This window comes from Pipistrellus hanaki, assembly GCF_964339955.1.
Source record: "Pipistrellus hanaki genome assembly, chromosome: 2".
NCBI classification, from domain to species: Eukaryota; Metazoa; Chordata; class Mammalia; order Chiroptera; family Vespertilionidae; genus Pipistrellus; species Pipistrellus hanaki.
This window is the reverse complement of record NC_140504.1, coordinates 128,314,200-128,335,636: the sequence shown is the minus strand read 5'-3', so window position 1 is coordinate 128,335,636 and position 21,437 is coordinate 128,314,200. Positions and strand designations below refer to the sequence as shown.

General features: G+C 44.8%; 1 protein-coding gene and 1 pseudogene across 3 annotated transcripts in view; one reads left to right on the top strand and one right to left on the bottom strand.

The window, feature by feature from the left end:
• LOC311616860 (large ribosomal subunit protein uL22-like) overlaps positions 1-21,437 on the bottom strand; it is a 336,798-nt pseudogene that overhangs the window by 270,791 nt on the left and 44,570 nt on the right. The window lies entirely within an intron of this gene.
• Positions 544-21,437, top strand: part of MBOAT1 (membrane bound glycerophospholipid O-acyltransferase 1) — a 95,225-nt gene continuing 74,331 nt past the window's right edge. For both annotated transcript variants that reach the window (XM_084872778.1, XM_084872777.1), the window contains exon 1: positions 544-884. In XM_084872778.1, coding sequence (XP_084728904.1) covers positions 546-884 — 339 coding nt within the window. In that variant the 5' untranslated portion in view covers positions 544-545. The remainder of the gene's footprint in view (positions 885-21,437) is intronic.

The window sequence follows — 21,437 nt, the reverse complement described above, 5'->3', positions numbered from 1 at the left end:
TGGTAGGGACTGCTTTTGCTCCATGACCGGGGACATGGGTTGAGAAACTCTGGCCTGGCCATTTGCAGTTTAGTGCAGTTTGTTGGTGATGAAACGCAAGAAAGAGGGGAGTCTGGGTGCCAGAGCGATGGCCAGCAGCAAGGGGTTCTCCTTGGGCTGCAGCCACTGGCTTATTAACCATTTGCAGTACGGGCTGCGCGGGAGCAAGCTCCAAAGGAAAGTGCAGGAAATCTTAGCTGGCACTAGGACTGGGAGGAATGGGGGTTCGTAAATAGGGTGGGGCAGAAAGGCGCCCGCCGGGGTGATCCGGGTGGAGGTCGTGCTATTGGGCGGGGAGGCGGGACGGCGAGCTCCGGGGAGGAGGAGCGGCGCCTCCAGCCCCCTGGGCCGCGCGCCACCAGCCCGCCCCCAGCCCGCGCGCTGGCATCACTTTTCCACGCCCGGCGGCCCGGGTCGGGCTGGGCTGGGCGGCGCTGGGGGCCGGACTCCGTGTCCCCACTTTTCCTGCTCCCTCCCTCCTCCGGGGCTGTCCCGGGACCGGGCCAATGGGCGCCGAGAGGAGGGAGCGGGAAGCGGCGCGCTGGGCACGGCCCTCCCCCGGCGCCCCGGCCGCGGCGCCCACGCTAAGTTTGCGCCCCGGGAGTGGGGGTCCCTCGGCCTTGCCGCTAGGTCCCCGGGAGAGAGTCGGTCGCCAGCCCCTCGGAACAGCCGCCGACTGGCGCACGGACGGGAGGACGCGGAGCAGCTGCAGCGTGCGGGTCGGGGCAGCCGCCTCCCGAAGATGCGGGATGGCAGCCGCACCGCCGGCCAGCCTCGCCCACCGCACCACCGGCTCCACCTGCCTGCACCCGCTCAGCCGGCGCCTGGGCATCCCGCTGGACCAGGTGAGTGCGGGCGGGGCGCGCCCTCCCAGCCCGGACGGCGTGGGGCTATTGGGGGGACACTAGCCCCTCTGTCCCCGCCCCCAGAGCGGATTCTCCAGCTGCAAACTGGACAGGTGGGCAGTTTTTGGAGCTTGTTTTTAACTGTAAGTGTGAAAAAAAGATCATATACCCTGCACGACAGCTTCGAAATAACTTTTTCTTTTCAGTATTTTAATATTTTAATTAAATATGATATAATAATATTATTTAAACTATTAAATAATAACTTAATATAAAGTTTTGGGTTGCCCTGTTTCCTGGTACCAAGTTCTAAAGTCTTCTGATAGCTGAATCTTTTTTTTTTTTTTTTTTCATCATCGGAGTCATTATTTTTGATTGTAGAGGACCCTACGTAAAAACACACCTGATGGACGTAGAGGCTCTAGCCTCTGGTTTTTGAATTAGAGACCCGGGTTTTAACAAGTGAGGCTTGTTGAGTCAGGATCACAGTTATTTTGTACCACGTGCGTTGCCCATGGAGAGGGAGGAGGGACACAGCCCTGGTTTCCCCGGGCTGAGCTTCCAGGCTCCCCAGTAGGACAGGTTAGTGGAAGGAGGGACGCCGTTGAAGTTATCTGGACTGTCCCGTGTTGTCTGCTACCATTAACACTGAAAATGGCAATAAAGAACAGTAATTCCTGGCCAGAGATCTTCCTGAGGGTTGAGACGGTCTTACTTGTTGTCAGGTCTGCCTTAGGTGCTGGCGGCTGGATGCGCCATGTATTTAGAGTTGGGTCAAAGTGTATTGATTTACAAGGAGTGGGTGGGGCCGCTGGAGGAGGGCCCCCGCCTGTTCTGTTTCAGGCTGCGTTTTGGCCTGGGTTTCCTCCTCTGCCTTTCACTTGTGATCTTTTTTTGCTTCAAGCAGGAGCACACCTGCTGCCCTTTCTACTCACAGTCTTGCAGCCAGGAGGAAGTGAGAGCCAGTAGCCTTACTCAGATACTCTGTTGAGCCACAAGGTTCCCTCTGATTCAGAACCAACCTGAACTCACCGTTGCCTTCTTATCAGTTGCAAAATCCAGTGAGTTAAGATCTTGGGAGAGATGTCAAATACTAACTCGTGCTTTTGTAAGTTACTCTTCCATGTGTAGTGAGGGAGGGAGAGACACAGAGGCCCAGGCAAAGGCAGAAATAACAGCAGTCTTAGCCCCGAAATGAATATAACCCGTAGCTAAATCCGTAAGGGGAGTTCATTTTGTGCTTGGCCCCCACGCCCCATCAGACTTTATTTTATTTATTTAATTTTTTTAGTATTTTATTTTCTAAAGTTTTACATCTCCTTTATTTTCTTAATTTTTATGTCTCCTTCCCCCTCCCAATGGACGCCCCGTCCCCCAACCTCCAAGGGCAAGCCCCCCCCCACCCCATTGTGTTATGCTAATGTATCTGTGTCCATTGGTTATGCTAATATGCATGCATACAAGTCATTTTCTGTTTTAAGCTACTCTACACTGCTAGAGAGAGTAATCCAGCCAGGCCTATCTCAGGAAAGAGATACACAATTAATGGAGTCTAGCAGGTTATGAATGGGAGGTGCTAGTATGAAGTTATTAAATGCTTTTTAACTGCACCCACCTTCTCCCCCTCCAAATATCCTGGGGTTCTGTCATAAGAACCCTATTTTTAGCTTATAAAAAAGAATAAAAGAGCCTTATGTTTAAGGATTTCCGGGGTGAACTGAAAGAAGGATGCGGGCAATGGGCAAGGAGGGAGCACCTGTGAACTCTTCCATCTTAGGACAGCCCTCCACCCTCCGGCAGGCGCAATCCCAATGACTTGGTGAAAGAAGCACTTGTAGGGCAATGACCCAGCTAGCTTATTTTAGACCCAGGGAAAAATCCCAAACCGTGAATAATGTGATTTGAGGCTGTGTGGCAGCTTGAGAGTGTTTCTCCCTCACCCTTTCAAGAGCTTTTAAGATCTTAGATGTCTGACTGGCCAGGGGGCAATTCCTGCTCTACCAGCAAACTTCCTGTGTGACCATGGCTGGCACTCTACCCTTTCAGAGTCCCAGCATCCTCAGGTGTAAAATGGGAGATGGCATTAAGACCTACGTCTTGTAGTTGAGAAATTTCATAGAGATATAGAATTTTTATATAGATATAAAAGTCAGGAAGGTCCTTGTGTCAAGCACAGTCTGGCAGGAAACAAAATTCAACTCAGTGTGCTGCAACAAAGAAACTTACTTAGAGGGGTATGTGCAGGATTCAGGGAACTGGCAAATGATGTTCAGGTACCAAGACCTGGGAGCTGAAGGGGAAAGTGAAGGAAGTTTGAATGAAAACCTCTTTTATTATCTTTTTTCTGATTCTTCCATTTTCCTTATTAACTTGCTGCTGCCCAGTGAGAGCTGCCAGGTGTGGTGGGGGAAGCAGAGAGAGAGGGAGAGAGAGGGAGGGAGAGAGAGAGAGAGAGAGAGAGAGAGAGAGAGAGAGAGAGAGAGAGAGAGAACCTCAGCCCTCTCAGCCACCCACAGCCCTTCCACTTCTTGCCAATGCTCTTCAGTGGTCAGACCCCACCCAAAGGTCTGCAGGGGCTCCTTCCAGGGCACAGAATGGGGCGGAAAAAGGGAGAGCCAGATCTGGAGGGCAATCCAAGAACAGAGTCCTTGATAAATGTTTGCTCCAGTTGCTTTGAAGAGTGACTTCAAAAAAATATTTTTATTGATTTCAGAGAGGAAGGGAGAGGGAGAAAGAGATAGAAGCATCAATGATGAGAGAGAATCATTGATCGGCTGCCTCCTGCACGCCCCACACTGGGGAGATGGAGCCCACAACCCGGGCATGTGCCCTGACTGGAATCGAACCATGACCTCCTGGTTCATAGGTTGACACTCAACCCAAAGCCATGCTGGCTGGTTGAGAGTGACTCTTTATTGGCTTGCGATAGGCTAAAAATGATAAGACATACATGTCAAGTTACCCAAATTGTTAAAACACTTCATATGCCCCTTAAAGACACTGAATTTTTTCCCAGGGACTGTCTTAACATTTCACATACTACACTCATCATTTCTGAACTTCTGAGAAGTTCTTGGCTTCCGGTGTCCCTTTATCAAGTGGTTTATTTATTTATTTATTTTTGCAAAAACTGAAATATCTATTCTAGTATGTGAGTGAAAAACTCTGTTATTATCTTTTTCTGATTCTTTCACTTACTTGTTCCGTTAACTCCTGGGGGAAGCTTGCGTTCACTTGTGACCATACCGAGGGGGGAAAAAATCTGTGGTTTTAGTTTCCAGGGACTTATCTTAGTCTGACATCCTTTTAAAGATGTGATATGTAAAATCATTTTATTTAGTTAGAAGCAACTACAGCACAGCACTTCAGATAGAGCACAGGAAATGGGTGATGGCGGAGGGGCCTCCACGGGTACCTCAGGATAAGCTTGTGGAAAGTTGCATTTCTGAATAGTGAGTCCCTGTCTGTCCAGCAAATACGGAGCTCTGGCAATTAGTAGGATTTTTTCAGATATAAACCTTCACCTACCCAAGATAAGTTAGGTAAGAGCTTTTCTTTCCTATTTCAGGGGACTCAAGGAGTGGAGGATGAGTGTTTTGTTTTACTTCTTGTTTAAATCATCTGCTCATGTCCTGCCCACTTTGTTTTGGTTACAGAGTGTGACATGATCTGACTTTAGCCAAAGCCTCCTAAGTTTCCAAGATGGACGCAGCTACCAGAGGGGCATGATATGGACGTTATTAATTCGTTTGGTGCGTGGTCAAAGCCTAGGAGCTGTGAAAGCTGAGAAGCTGTCTCCTGATTTTAAGGAATTTCCAGTTTGGTGGGTGGGGGTGACGCCCCATGCCAAGGCTATTTTTACTGACTGGCGCTCCCACATTTTGTGTTTGCATAGAGTATCAATTCAGTGTTAAATTAGGATTATTTGGGTTTGTTTGTTTGTTTACTCCTTTCTTTTTTTTTTCTTCTTTCCTTCCTTCCTAATTTAATCAGCAGAAAACGGAGCAAGGGAAAATAGACCAGGAAATGATATTGAGATCAAAGCACAGCAAAGGTTTAGGACTATTCACTTAGTAAGCTTGGATGAAGGAAGACCAGCTCTGAAAAGCTGGCTTTCTGGACTGGGGGGGATACCAGCGGGGAATTGATAATTTCAGGAAGGGGGTAGAGGGGAGGGCGGTGACCACAAGGTTTCTTTACCAGCCTGCAATCTTGAATCACCCACTTGGTTCCCTTGCTCATTCTTGGAAAGCCCAGCCTCCACTTCTTTCTTATCTAAGGTTCGCCCTTCCTTAAAAGCTCAGCTCACATTCCACAGTCATTATTAAATCGATTATAAAACGCTATTAGTGCCAGGTACCTGGCCAGGTTGTAAAATCCAAAGATGAAAAGAGTCAAGATTTTTCCTGTCTGGGAATCATTGATAAACCAGAGGAGACAAAGGACCCATCTGAGTATGCGAGCGCGGTGTCCTCACAGGCCTGTGCGTGCCCATGGCGGTTTGCAGATGGCGGTTTGCAGATGGAGGTTTGCAGATGGGGCCCGGGTGGAACAGAGAAGGGAAAGCCCTAGGACACACAGGACGCCTGAAGAACTTACTATTTACCTTTGACATTTAGTAAATGTTACCTTATATTGTTAGTTACCTTGCTGCATTTATAAGCTGAATTTCAAACTAATTTAAAGTCTCTTGGAGGTGGAGGTTTTATCCCTTCTTGTGTTCCAAAGAAATAATAGGCGCTCAATAAATATTTATTATTAGTAACGATATATGCCACTGATGCTGATGTCTATTATGAAACTTCATTCTATAGAGCCTTGTGTTTTTTTTAAAAAAAATATTTTAATGATTTTTCACAAAGAGGAAGGGAGAGAGATAGAGAATTAGAAACATCGATCAGCTGCCAGGGGATGTGCCTGCAACCAAGGTACATGCCCTTGACCGGAATTGAACCTGGGACCTTTCAGTCTGCAGGCTGATGCTCTATCCACTGAGCCAAACCGGTTTCGGCAAGCCTTGTGTTTAAAATGGACGGCAGATTGGCCTTTGAGGGAGGAAGGGTCCTGCACCTAACGTCTCCCTCCAGCCCCCACTGACGCTGCCTCTAGGCTGTGCCGGTGGGGTTCTGACTTCACCCAGGGCTTCGTGTTCGCCCCAGCTCAGGATGCGTATGGCCGGCACAGAAACCACTCTCACAGAGAGCCACTTTCTTCTTCTTTTCTGGCCTCAGTAGTTCCTGCAAAGCGACGTCTCCTCTTCCTTCTTAATTTCCCCTTCACCGTCTGATAATGGAAATGATTCGCTTACAGGAGGAAAATAATTCAGTTAAGGGACAAACAGCAGGTATTAAGTTTCAGCTGTGTTCCAGGGATTTCCGGAGCTGTGTGAGGCTGTGATGATTCAAATATGAATAAAATAGGGCCCATCCTCAAAAACTCATTGCTGGGTCAGGGACACATACATCCACCAGTGTTGCTCCTGTGCAGTACCTGGACCAGCGGCAGCGGCCTGGAAACTTGTTGGAAATGTACATTCCCTCCCTGGTGGCCCCATCTGCTGCTCGGGGGACGGACAGGTGATTTAGTGAGTCCAGTGGGTGCTGATGTGCTGGAAAGGTCGAGAGCCATTGCAGTAGACAGAGAAGAGGGATACATTCATCAAACACAGGTGAAAGCCATGAGGCCTGGCCATCAAAGAGCATCTCTCAGGCGAGGAGCGGCAGCACTGGGTCTTGAAGGAAGAAGAGAAATTTATGAGGCAGAGTGATGAGAAAGAGCGGCACGGGCAGAGGTGTGGCAGGTGAAATGTGTGCTTCATTCAAGGGACTGCGAGCCCACTGAACTGCATGGTGGCTGCAGTTGTGTGGATTGCATGTTGGAGAAGTGAGCAGCAGTCACCTCACCAGGAAGCTGACACACCCTGGGGAGGTGTTTACACTTTATCCTGCAGATCAGGGGTCGCCAAACTTGTTATAAAGGCCAGGCAGTACATATTTTCAGCTTTGCAGGCCATATAATCTTTGCCACAACTACCCAACTTTGGCATGATACCATGAAAGCAGCTGTAGGTAAGGTGTAAATAACTGGGCATGGCTGTGTTCTCAGGAAACCTTGGATGTAACCTGGAATTTGAATTTCATATAATGTGGAATTTTCTTCATTCATTTTATTTTGACCATTTAAAAAAATGTAATACACATTTTTTGTATGCAGGCCACACAAAAGCAGGCAGCAGGCTGGATTTGGCCCAAGGGCCAGTTTGCAGACCCTGCTGTACACTAATATTTTTTCGAAATTGGGTGCATGGACTATCGTTCATCAGAATCTCTTGCCCTGTGTGTGATCAGTTCCAGGCCTAATGATCTGGGGATCAGGAAGGAGGGGCTTCCCCGTGAGTCCCCGAAGTTTAGAGCCACTGCCACCAGTTTTGAGGATGAGTGAAGGTGTAAAGTGGTCTTTCTGGGCGGGTGGAGAAAGAACTGACCAGAGCAATTTATGGGTGGCTGGAGGGTCATCAACCTACTGAAAATCCTAGGTTTTTAGAGGCAGGGATTTGTGTCAATATGTGACTTTTCTCATTCTGTATCTCCTTTCAGGAGCAGAAGTAAACAGATACTTGGCAATTTCCAGAGAAGGTTGTTGGAAAGTTAAGGAGTACGGGTGTTGAAAGATGCTGACAAGTACTTGGAAGTGATGAAAGTGAGAAGAGAAATATCCAGAGATGGAGGGACTTTGAGGAGCAGGTGCAGCGGAAGTGAGAGAGCTGGGAGGTTGCAGTTGAAGCTTCTCAGCGGAGCTTTTCTGGGCAGTGAGGAAAGTCATGGTGTGGATGTGGCACCTGGGGTACAAGTCAGTTTGGTTTAGCCAAGGAACTGGGGGCTGGACAGATTGTTCTCTTAAACGGTGAAGCTTCCAAGTTGAATTCGGAGATGTGAGGAGAAAAAGACAACGTAGGACCCCAGCTCCCCAGGATGGTGGTGGTTGGATTCTATAGGCGTAAGGACCAGAGAAGGTGTGGCCTGCTCTGCTGCCAGGCGCTCAGCCAGCCGCTCTGCAGGCCGCAGCTCACCTAATGTAAGGAGTCTGGGTGGGGTCTGGGGGGAGGAAAGGTCTTGTAGAAGGGATGGTGGAAGAAAGATGGTCCAAAGCAGCAGTGAGGAACCTGGAAAGGCAGTGATTTTCTTCTTTCTCCTTACCCCACTCACTCCCTCTACCCCCATTGTAGTGGTAAAATGAGAAAGAAAATGCTTTGAGGCAAACAAATCTCCTGCAAGGCTAAGAGTGGAAGGAGAGAGCTGGGAAGACTGAAGTTTTGGATGGAGCAGAGAGAGGGCGAAGAGAAGGTCAGCAGTGGGAAGGAGGGAAGAGGAGCCATCACAGAGGAGCGGGGAGGAGGAAGCCAGGAGCAGCATATGGCTGCAAGTTGAGAAGTGGAACTTGCTTGCTGGGCATGAGGGTGTGCGATGAGTGGGAAGTTCTAGGCCGGTAAGGGTGTGCTCCCTTTTTCCTCCCCCCCCCCCCCAAGATCCCAGAGATCTGATAAGACTAGTGACTAACCCTGAGCATTTTGGTCTTTCCTGGGCCACACGGAAGTGTGGTGGGAGATTCCTTGTGGTTCTAAAGAGATTGCTGTTTCAAGGTTGAGGGACATCCAAGGGTAAGGTATGTTCAGGGCAGTACTGTGAGGTTTAAACCCCCAATTCCACAGACTTAAGAGGACAGGGCTGGTGGAGTTGGGGATCGTCCCTAGGTCCAGCTCTGCACACAGAACTGGAGGGGAGCAGTCTCCATTCTAGGGGACCCTGGGTGGGTCCAGCCTGGCTGGTGTCACAGTCCGGCAGCTTCATTTGACAGTAATTGCAAGGAGGGCGAGAGAGTGGAGGTGTGGCCACTTACTTCCTGGCATTTCAAGGAGAGGCCTCTGGGTCCTGGAGCTTTACCTTCCCATTGTAGAATAAGAGCTGGTATTCCAACTTGTTTAGTTTCCCTATCTGGCTCAATGATGCCAGACCTTCTGTACTGAATGCTTATGCTGCCAACTGCTCCTCATTTATTATCTATCTCATCCATAGTCATGTGCCATATACCAACTTTTCGGTCAATGACTGTGGTCCCATCTTATCTAATAAAGAGGGAATATGCTAAATGACCATCACTCCGTCACAAAGACGGCTGCACCCACATATGAGGCCAAGTTCCCATAAGGAGTCTTAACGAGTAATCAGCAGGGGCCTGAGGCTACGCCCTCTCCTATCCCCGTGGGGCTTGACAGGGGACCTCAGGCCGCACCCCCGCCTCCCCCTTCCCTGTCCCAGTACCAGGCCAGGGGACCTGAGGCCATGCCCCCCGCCTGGTGGGGCTTGATGGGGGACCTCAAGGTGTGCTTCCTGTCCTGGTGCTGGGCTAGGGGACTTCAGGCTGCTGCCCCCACCAGGTGGGGCTTGACAGAAGACCTCAGGCTGTGCCCCCCACCCAGTGGGGATTTATGGGGGACCTCAAGGTGCACCCCCAGTGCTGGGTCGGGGGAACTCAGGCCATGCCCCCCCATCCTGGCGCTGGGCCAGGGGACCTGAGGCTATGTCCCCTGCCCAGCAGGGGTTGGACTGGCCAGGTCTGGATCTAGCCCAATGAGGGGGGAGGGCAGCCAGGTCTGGGTCTCATGTGATTTTGACGTGCATGTGGATGGGCAGGGACTTAACTCTGGGTCCCATGGTGCGCCCCAGATTCTTACAGGAGGAAGGCTTTCATATACATTTTACTAGTTTTCTTTCATCTTTGACACTTCTATTATAGAGAAAGGGCAAATAGCAATATTAAATTATTTCCTTTAATTAATCCCCTTTTAATGTGCATGAATTTTGTGCACCAGGTCACTAGTAAGATTATAATGAAGCTGGAAAATTTCTATAGACTGATGACTTTGTAGCCATTGTGACTTCAAAGTGTAGTGCATTCCTCGTGGGTTTGTGGTGACACTTGTGTAAACAAGCCTGCACTACCAGACATGCAAGTCTAGTGCGTACGAGTGGGTACAGTGCATACTTCTTGATCATGATAGTAAATGACTGTTATTGGTTTAGGTATTTACTACACTATCGTTTTTATCGTTAATTTAGAGTGAACTCTTTTTACTTGTAAATAAGAAGTTTGCTGTTGCACAGTGCTTCATACATCTCATGTTTATCGCATCTCTTGATTGCATCATTCTTCTTGTGCTTGATTTAATCTCCTGTTGTTTTGCACCCTAACGTGCTGTCCAGGCTTATAGCCTAGGAGCAATAGACTCTACCACATAGGCTGAGTGTGTGGTAGGCTATTCCATCTGTGCTTGTGTGAGTGCATTCTGTGGAGTTCACACAGTGACAGAATCACCTAACAATGCGTTTCTCAGAATGGAGCCCTGTAGGTAAGCGGCACAGGGCTGAATTAGCTTATGGGGCACCCTGTGCCACATATTGGGCTAGAACAGGATACAGGGATTAATGAGGATCCAAGCCTTCTGGGAGACAGACCCGTGAACCTTGTTACTACTGTTTTACGTGTAAACCTGGTAATATATGTACTTGATGTTCTAGGGGCCTGTGCCCATGCCATTGCCCAAGGACATGGCCTCTGCACCAATGTCCTGAGAGGGTGCCAAGGAGACTTCCTGGAAGCTTCTGCTTTTAAAGGAGAAGGAGAAGGTGCTGGGGTGGGGGCTGGTGGGACAGGCAGGATATTCTAGGAAGAAAGCCGTTTGAACAGAGACACTGAGATTGGAGAAAAGATGAACGCTCTTTGTGGATAGTGAATCTTAGTCATCTTGGCATGTTTGGTACAAGGTAGGAACTGAATTAATGTTTGTTGGATTGAAATAGGAATTTATTTACATTTTTCCCTTGGCATGAATGACTAAGTTAACATTGGGAGCCAGTTCTTTTTACCAACTGGTTTGGCCTGTTTATTATTTGGAACCTACATTTCAGACTGAATAGCTCTAGTTTCCAATTTGAAAGTTAAAGCATGGCCCAATTGCTGGTAGTTAAATGTTAATCTTGGGCTGTTTAAGTACTAAGTACTCTAGTCCCATTTTCATTCTGTGGAGTTGATGTATGTATCACATGCAATGACATATGCAGATAGTTATATCATTTTTTTACAAAAATATATTTTATTGATTTTTTACATAGAGGAAAGGAGAGGGATAGAGAGTTAGAAACATCAATGAGAGAGACACCAATTCAGCTGCCTCCTGCACACCCTCTACTAGGGATGTGCCTGCAACCAAGGTACATGCTCTTGACTGGAGTCAAACTTGGAACCTTTCAGTCCGAAGGCCAATGCCTATCCATCGAACCAAACCGGTTAGGGCCATATCATTTTTCGGATGAACCATCTTAGGTTCGTGTGAGCAACATGTGGATGTTTCCTTGAGCAGCTGAAAGTCAAGTCACGTGGTGCCGTCTACCCAAGTGCTCCTGGGATTGTGCAGCATGGCCTCAGAACTCCACTGATAAAAGCAAAGTTCATGAAAAGATTACATCTAAGGAGATACAATCTGGAAACATCTTTTGTAGCAGCAGAAATCAAGATGTGTAATTTAATAACAGTGTTTGGTTGCGTGCTTTTCGGAAGCTTTCTATTTTAAGCAAGCCTTTCAGTAAACAAGATACAAAGGGAAACTTGCTGCATTCTTATTAATGACAATTTCTTGTGGGTTTGCCAGGACCGCACAAGGAAAGAGAATAATAAGTGGGAAAAGTAACTTCAAGTGGTTTATTCTAGTTAAACACATGCCTTACTAAAAGACCCCTGTGCCTTTGGGCCGGAGAAACATGACTGCCGGCCACAGGTGAACTCATTAACCCATTTGTAATGTGTTTTTTAATTATCCAAAACCTGTGTACTGGTAAATACCTACTGACGTCTTTATAGTCATGGAACTCTGTTTATAACTTTTTAAAGTTATCAGTGGTTAATCTTTCATGCATTAGTAGTATCGATCTGATTTGCAGTAATGGTTTTGAAAGTTCACCCCAGCATTAATGTGTGTTTGTTTTTTGTTTTTTTAAAATATATTTTTATTGATTTTACACAGAGAGGAATTGAGAGGGGTAGAGAGTTAGAAACATCGACGAGAGAGAAACATTGACCAGCTGCCTCTTGCACACCCCCCACTGGGGATATGCCCGCAACCAAGGTACGTGCCCTAGACCGGAATCGAACCCAGGACCTTTCAGTCCGCAGGCTGATGCTCTATCAATTGAGCCAAACTGGTTTCGGCTAATGAGTGTTTTTTAATCCTCACCTGAAGATATATGCATTTTTAATTGCTTTTTTTTAAATTTAATTTTTTTTTTCTCTAGAGAGAGAAGAAAGGAGAGAGAGAGAAACATGGATCTGCTGCTGCCTCTTATGCACCCTGACCAGTGATTGAACCCGCAACCTTTTCGTTCACAGGACGACACTCCAATCAACTAGGCACAGTGGTTTTAAGGGTTAAATTAAGATATAGCTGGGCTGATAGTGCTGGGGTTTTCCCAAACACCATACTATTAAAATATTCCATTCTCAGGCTTATTTACCAAAATAACAATACGAGCTCAGGTTCTAGTCTGCTCAGGTTCTAGTCTGCGTTGAAAAAGAGCAGGGGTACATTTGAAAAGGCTCTCTTCAGGCGGTTCTAATTTCTCATTTCAAACAAGTAATTAAGATAAAAAAGACTGGTTTGTTCCCTTCCTTTCACACCTCTCCCTTCTGTCTCATTCATCATTCTGTATCTCCAGTTTGAAACAAAGGTATACACAACAGGTTGCTAAAGGCTTACAGGAAGTTGCTAAATGCAAAAGTCATTTTGTGAAATTTCATGAAGTGGTTTAACTGTGAGCGACACTGGGGTGAGAAGTCTTTAGTCCCCAAACCCCCCTCCTTCCCACATTACAGTTCTGCTCTGTTTTTGTTTAAATATTGATATTACATATTTATTTATCTATTTTAACGTAAAAATTAAAAAAAAATAAGTATTTTTTTGCTTTTATTTTGTATAAATACAGTTGAAAAATTAGTTTTCTGAGTAGGTAGCTCATGTATCAAAATCAAGGCAGAAAAGGGGCTATAATGCAAGGCCAGTGCCCCCCACCCCCCTCTTCTCCGCTGCCCAGATCCCCTCCCAGAGAAGCCAGGGCCTCAGAGCCGGGCGGTGCTCACGTGCACACAGAATCTTTCTGAAGGTTTCTGACACAAGTGCTTCCACTCCTTCTTGTCTCTCTCTCTCTCTCTCTCTTTTTTTTTTTTTTTTTTTTTAAGAAAAAATCTAACAGCATCTCTTAGGGATTGATCCATATCTGCACATACAGAGCTCTTGTGACACTTGACTTCCTTTCCGCCTTTTCTGAGTTCTATTTCTGTGCTTGCAGGAGCAGCCTTGTCCTTAAGCTGAGGCTGGAGGTGCTGCCGGTGCTGCTGGTGGTGGGGGCGGCGCTGGGGAGGGGTCTTCCCACTTGGGCACCGCCTCCTCCGCCTCCTCCGCTCACATTCCCAGGATCTGGAGAGCAGTGAGGGCCACTCACCAGGGCACGCATGGGGGACACTGAGCTGGGTGGGGGGGGAGGGCAGAGGTTGGTGTTGGTTCCCAGTTTTGCCTAAGTACACTCTGGACTCAGGCAGGAGGACAGGACAGGTCCCCACATCCCCTGTGCCTCAGGGGTAAAAATGGCCCTGCCTCTCACTAGCGAGGCCCCCAGAATTCGTGGTACTGTGTTCCCATGGGCTGGAAACGATACTCTTTCTGACCTATTTACCTCTTAAATTCTGTGATTCCAAGACCTTCAACAATAGCTGTGCAGGACTGATTTAGATAGGTCAAGAAACACTTTTTTGAGGGTAAAGCCCACAGACCAAGACTTTATTTTCCATTTTCAGTGGATGAAGCTAACATAGCTAAAAGTGTATTTTACTTCCTTATTTCTTCCAGTGAAGCAGTATGCATTTTGGTGCATGTTGGCTGAAGTGAATTGACCTTGAAAGCTCTGGAATCTTCTCTCTCTCCTTCTCTCTCTCTCTTAATTGTCAATATTACAGATATCTCCAATTTCCTCCTTTTTCTCCTCCTCCACCCAACCCCACCCCACCCCAGACCTTCCCCACACCACTGTCTGTGTCCATGGGTTATGCATATATGTTCTTTGCTTAATCTCATCTTGTCCCCGCCCCCACTTCCCCTCTGAGATCTGTCAGTCCATTCCATACCTCTGGACCTATTTTGTTCATTAGATTCCACATATAAGTGAGATCATGTGATGTTTGTCTTTCTCCAGCTGACTTATTTTGCTTAGCATAATAGTCTGAAAGGGTTAAGAGCTCCCTTTTTACAGCTGCATAGTATTCCATTGTGCAAATTACCACAGCTTTTTTATCCACTCATCTATTGATGTGTACTTGGGCTGTTTCTATATCCTAGCTATTGTAAATAATGTTGCTATGAATATAGCCTTGCATATTCTTTATGATTGGTGTTAAGAGATTCTTAGGACCCCCAGAAGTGGCATTGCTGGGTCAAATAGCAGCTCCACTTTTTATGTTTTGAGGACCCTCCCAGGGGTCTTCAAACTACGGCCCGTGGGCCACATGCGGCCCGCAGAGGAGTCTGATCCGGCCCGCCAGGTTTTTTGGGCAGTGAGCGCAGCCGAGGTGTTACAGTAGGAGTTAGTAGTTCATATAGTCCGGCCCTCTAGCTCTCTGAGGGACTGTGATCTGGCCCCCACTTTAAAAAGTTTGAGGACCCCTGCATACTGTTTTCAAGAGTGGCTGCACCAGTCTGCATTCCCACCAACAATGCACTGGGGTTCCCTTACTCCACATCCTTGCCAGCACTTGTTTGTTGATTTGTTGATGGTAGCCAGTCTGGCAGGTGTGAGGTGATACCTCATTATGGTTTTAATTTGCCTCTCTCTGATGATTAGTGATGTTGAGAACTTTTTCATATGTCTCTTGGCCATCTGTATGTCTTCTTTGGAGAAGAGTCTATTCAGGTCCTTTGCCCATTTTTCAAATTGAATTGTTTATTTTCTTAGTGTTGAGTTGTATGAGTTCCTTATATATTTTGGAAATTAAACTCTTATCAGATGTATCATTGGCAAAGATGCTTTCCAATACAGTAGGTTCCCTTTTAATATTTTTTTCTGCTTAGAAGCTTTTTAGTTTGAGGAACAAAGTTGGAGGGAATCACAATATCTGATATCAAACTATACTACAAAGCCATTGTAATTAAAGCAGCCTGGTACTGGCACAAGAACAGGCATATAGACCAATGGAGGCCCCAGAAATGGACCCATACCAACATGGTCAATTAATATTTGACAAAGGAGGCAAGACTACACAATGGAGTAAAGATGATCTCTTTCATAAATGGTGTTGGGAAAATTGGACAGGTACACTCAAAAAAATGAAACTAGACCACCAATTTGTACCCTACACAAGAATAAACTCAAAATGGGTAAAATACTTAAATGTAGATCATACAACCATAAAAATCCTAGAAGGAAACATAGGTAGTAAAGTTTCAAATAATTCACACAGCAATATTTTCACTGATATATCACCTAGGCAGTGTTTCCCAAAGTGTGGTACGCGTACCCCCAGGGGTACGGGAAGAGTTTGGTGGGGGTACGTGTTGCACCGGAGTTTGGTGGGGATATGCACTGCACCGTGCTTAGCTGCGCCTAATTCTACGTTCTCATGAGTATGAGGGGCACTCAGCGTTACGAAAATTATAGAAGGGGTACACATATGTCAAAAGTTTGGGAAACACTGATCTAGGGCAAGAGAAACAAAGGAAAAAATGAACAAATGGGTCTTCTCTCTTCTTTTGCCTCTTTATTGGAGTAAAGTCGGAATGCCTTAAGGCCCTGGCTGGTGTAGTTGGTTGGTCATCATCCCATGCGCTGAAAGGTTGCTGTTTGATTCCCAGTCAGGGCACATGCCCAGGTTTCAGGCTCTATTCCCCATGTGGGGGCTGGGGAGTGCAGGAGGCAGCTAATCAATGTCTCACTCTCATATGGATGTTTCTCCCTCCCTCTCCCTCCCTCTAATTCTAAAATAGTCAATTTAAAAAAGAATGCCTTAAGAATTTGTGTGCTTTACTCTGGAAGAAAGACCAAGAGCTGCTGTTTGTTGTGTGCCAGGGAAGTTGGTTTTACTTTCCTCTCTTACAATTATCCATTCTCCAAACAATAAGTGTTAACTTATCTGCAGGCCATTTCACATAAGGGAAGCAAATCAATATTTAAATAAATTAGATTCAGAGAGAAATTTTATGCAAATGTGGAAGGAAAGACATTTTTTTTTAAAAAAAATTTATTTTTGAATGTAGGAGGCCTGGGGATGGAGTTTACCAAAGACCAACTCACATTTATTTTTGTAATCTCAGCTGTGTTGAGTTAACTTGTACCTCAGTTTTATAGTTAGCTTTACTGAGTTTCCAAACTTCCAAAGTTGACTTATGTGTAATTTACCTTCCTACTGAAGTATTTAGAACATCTTTTTATATGTCTTTATCTGAATGCCAGTTCTGTTATCTTAGTTTAAAGAAGGGCAAAATGTAGTAAAACGAAAAGAAGTCATTTTGTCAAGGTTTAGGGTGGGGTACTATTTCATCATATGACGAGCAATGAATTGTGACTGTCCATCTTAGCTAACTGAATTTGCAGAGGGTTTAAAGGCAGGTAGTGGGCTGTAAAACAACTTAGAAATTGACCACTTACGAGGTTTTAAAAAAAATAAGAGTTGAAAGTCATTTCTTGTGTACTTGGAAACCCTCAAACATTTATTAGTGTAATATGTATCTAGATTTGGTTCTCTGTTGCCAGTTTCTTGAAAAACTGGAGAAGTTAAAAAAGAACAAGAAAAAATTGTTATAAGCTAGACAGAAGATTGTTAAACAAAAGAAAATGCACTTGACTAAAAAGTTTACTTAAGATGGCAAAAGCCACGGATCATGGAGTGGCCATTAATGGGGACTTTAAAAATGCTGATTATGTAACCGTAAATAGGGCGCACCACAAATGCTTGTCATTTCCTGGAGAAGGCCTTGAACTTGATGGTCTCGGAGAGTTCCTCTGTGGTGTTATTTTGTAACTAGCCCTCTTTCACTCAAGTGGAAATTCCAAGGGTCTCCACAACTTGCACATCTTTTAAAGACACCCTTTGCTTCATAATAGATGGGATCACATTTGTTGAAAATTAAGAATAAAAACTTTTTTTACTTCGAAATAATTCAGATTTATAGAAAAGTTGTAATGCTAGTGCAAAGAGTTTTTATACATGCCTCGCCCATTTTTCTCCAACGTTAACATCTTACTTTGCCATCAAAATTGAATAATTAACACTGATATGTAACTATTAAATACCAGACTTTTTAAATTTCACCAGTGTTTTTTTTTTTTTTTTCCATTGATGTCCTCTTTCTATTCCAGGATCCTGTACCTTACAATTCACCCATCTAAAATGTATAATTCAGCATTTTTAGTATACTCACAAGGTGGCGTAACCATTGTCACATGTAATTTTAGAACATTTTTGTCCCTCCTTGAAAGAAACTGGGTATCCTTAGTAATTTCTACTTCTTCCCAAATCCCACCTCCCTTCTCCTCCTCCTCTACCAACCCCTGGAAACCACTAATCTACTTTCTCTCTATAAACTGGCCTGTTCTGGCTACTTCATATAAATGGAATCAAATAATATGTGCCTTTATGATTGATTTCTTTTATTTTCAAGGGTGTTTAGTGGTTTTTGGACTGGCGCTCATGCTCTGTTGTACTTTATCTGTGGGAATATTTAGAGACCTGGATTGAAAGCACAAGCCTTTTGAGAGTTTGTGTTTCATTCTTTCAGGGCACCTGGGGGCTCTCCCAACCAGGCTCACTGACATGGCAATTTCTGCTTTGGATTTAGTTTTCCTTTTTGTTTTTCCCCCACACAGGGCCTGTGAACTCAGACCTCCAAACTCGCATTCTCAGGGGAGTCATTGTGCATGTTCTCTCTCTGCCCAGAGCCAAAACCCACAGAAATACACATCCCACTGTCTTTTTCTGTGGGGAGGACCTTTTTCTCTAGTGAGGTACCACCTTTTAGAAGTTTAGGAGGGTCCTGCCTCCAAGACATGTCTTTGTTTTATGTAGTGGCTCTAATTTCTTTCACTTCCCCTTTCTCAGCCTGCTTTGGGTCTGGTGCCCAAGCTCTAGGTGACCTGGATGGGCACATGCTCCAGGGCAATTGCCCTCTCTCATTTCTGCTTTCTTGCATTTCTGGCTTCTAAGGAATTTTCCTACTTTCCCACCACTTCAGCTGTGCATGGAAATATTCAAGCACATCAGTATGAACTCATGTTTAACTTAATATAGATATAGATGGTTGCATGTAGGAATATATATATATATATATATATATATATATATATATATATTTTTTTTTTTTTCCCCCAAGGATTAGTATACAAACATATATTTCCTTGATCTGTCAGCGAAAAGGGTCTATAAGGAGCGACATTTCATTAGCAATGGGCACACCTACACTTAGATCTTGGTTTCTAAAACCTTTGTCCAGTAAAAGAAACCAGGGATCCTTGGAGATATGGCTGATTCTGGAACTGGGGCAGGAAGTACTCAAAATAAGGGTGCAGTATCTCATAGTGCCAGAGAGTAAAGAAGTACAAAAACAAAACAAAATCCATCTTGTTGAGAATGTGTCAAGTGGACATAGGATCCTATGGAAATAGCTTCCAGGGGCCAAACCTGGAACAATTTGAGCAATAAAATAAAGAAGTAGTACATTATAAAAGTATAGATTAAAGAAGTATAAATTATCAACCTATAATCTATAGATTATAATAGTATTAGATTATAAACAAGAGTATAAAGTAAATATCAATGAGTTCATACTGAAATAAATGAATGATTGAATAAGTAAATAGACAAATATATCTGCAGGAGAATTCCAAGTAATTCATGTAGATACTCTTTCCTCAAGTAGCAGATATATTACTCCTCATTACGTATTGTAACTTCTTTCTAAAGAGATCAGTATGGAAAAGGTTATGGGGAGGGGGGGGTAGAGTGGAGGAATCTAACAAATATTACCTGTCCAAGTGATCAAGGTCAATACCAGCAGTGATAATTATATAGATAGTACATTACCCTTAATATGACATTGTGAAAAGGACACTTTACTTCTGTGCTCTTCCTTCCCCAAACCATTAATTCCCATTTAAGTTTGAGGAAAACATTAGATCTCAATTGAAAGACTCTACAAAATACCTAATGACTACACCTCACAACTGTCAAGGTCATCAAAAACAAGTCTGAGAAACTGTCATAATCACGAGGGGCCTAAAGAGACATGACAACTAAATGTAATATGGTATCCTGGATGGGATCCTGGGATAGAAAAGGGCATAGTAAACATGTAGTTGTTGTTTGCTGTTATTTCCCCATTGTCAGCCCATCACATTTTTGTAGCCAATAGGGACAAAGGCCTTGTTGTTATAGCACTGAACTTAAGAAATACACATTTCCTGTCTTCTAGGAGTTTACTTTCCCGTGGTCTAAGCTGAACACAGTTTTACTCCATTGAAACTTTTTAGATTTAAATACTACATTCCTGGGATTACCTTAGTGAATGGATAGGATGCCTGGGCAGTGAGGTGCGTGTGGGTTTTCAGTTTGTATCCGGTGAAGAGAAAGAAAAGACTTGACTTAGAGGATGCCAGGAGGGGACGGGGCGTAGAGTACTCCAGGGCAGAAAAGATGGGGCAGAAGAAGGCAGTGAGTAAAAACATGGACACAGACGGAAAGAAAACTTTTCTGACAGGAGTGAAATGTGAGGGTGGAGATCTAGGCTGAAATGCAAGGAAGCTTAGTGCACACTGGAGTTGCCGAAGTACCTTGCAAAGAAATGACTCTCTTATCAGGTAAACATTGTTTCTTATCACCTGCAATGTGATACTTGTTCCTTTGGGTGTGTTTATAGCCACCAGAGTGGTTTTGCCTGTGGGGATATTAAAAAAAAAAAAATCATCAGCTGTCTTCCATAACAGTTTTTTACTTAGTCAGTTGGGTATATATAAAATACATAACTTCTTTCTATCTCTCTAACAACAAAAAGGAAAATACAGCTTACTTCTTGAAGATATATGGGCCATAGCTGCTCCTATTTATTCTATCGTATGGCAATATTTCTACCTTCAATTTCTGGTCATAGTGCTAATCAAGCTATACATTAAAATTCCTACTATGAGTGCTTCCGATAGACACTCCATATAAATTATCTAAGCCACACAACAACCCTGTGTGGTAAGAAATAATAGCCCCCATAAAGTAAAAACACACACAAAAATGGGCAGGGTAAGTGATTGTGTAAGATCCCAGGGCTGGTCAGTACAGCCAGGATTTGGACCCAGGAGGGTTGGGTTCCTAACCTAGACTCCTACCCACTCTTGTGTGTTATGCCTCAGGGCATCAAGTGCAGCCACAAAGCAGGATGCCTTGGAGAGTATTGGGGTAAATCTGAGAATGAACCAGAATGTAAAGCAGTTATGCATTTGCCCTGTTGGGCTTATCCAAAGTGGTAAAGTGACCCCGCGGACACATTTTGCAGGTAACATTGTGGAAGGGTAGGTGGCCGCAGCAGCCCACTCTGTGCTGGTCCGTTCATAGCTCCCCCGCTGTTTAGTGCTGAGTGTCAGCTTCTAAGAGGGACATTGGCAAACTGAGGTATAGCAGAAGGCAGGTGAGCAGTGAAGTGTGCCGTCTTGAACCTAGTACATGCCAGGAGAAATTGTTGAAGGAGGCAGAGGTGTTTAACTTACAGAAGAGAAGCCTTGGGGATGATATAATACTAATGTTCAGATATTCAGAGAGCACAATTATGCTGTGTCCTCAGCAGAATTTAACTCAAGGGATGGAAACTTTGGGGAGTTAGGTTTCAATCTATCATAGACTTCCTTATTGATGAGAGTTGTGGAGATAAAGGAATTGGTCACCATTCGTGTTCACAAGTCCCCCATCCTTGGTGGTTTCCAAGCAGAAACTGTGTGGTGACGATTCCCATGGTTAGGAACTACCTTTTTCTTTCCTGCTACCCCTCCTGAGCTTGCTCTGAGCTCTCTTCCTTATCTAGCAGCCAGTCCACAGTGATTTTTATTTTATTATATCAATAGTACCAATTGACAAAAAATCAGTGACTTAAGGAGTGACTTTTGTTATGGTCTTTTAACGATAGAAAGATCCTTCTGCAGTTGCAAGATTTTTGAAAGAAAAGAAATGGGGAAAAATAGATATAGAGGCAAAGAACCACTGAACAGACTGTCAAACTACAGCGGGAAGGCAGGGGGTGGGTTGTAAGAGATCAACCGAAGGACTTGTATGCATGCATATAAGCATAACCAATGGGTACAAGACAGGGGTGGGGCAGGTGAAGACATAAGCTGGTGGGAAGGGGAGGCTTGGGGGAAGTCAAGGGGGAAAAAGATGAGACATATGTCCTACTATTTGTAATACTTCAAACAATAAAAAAATTAA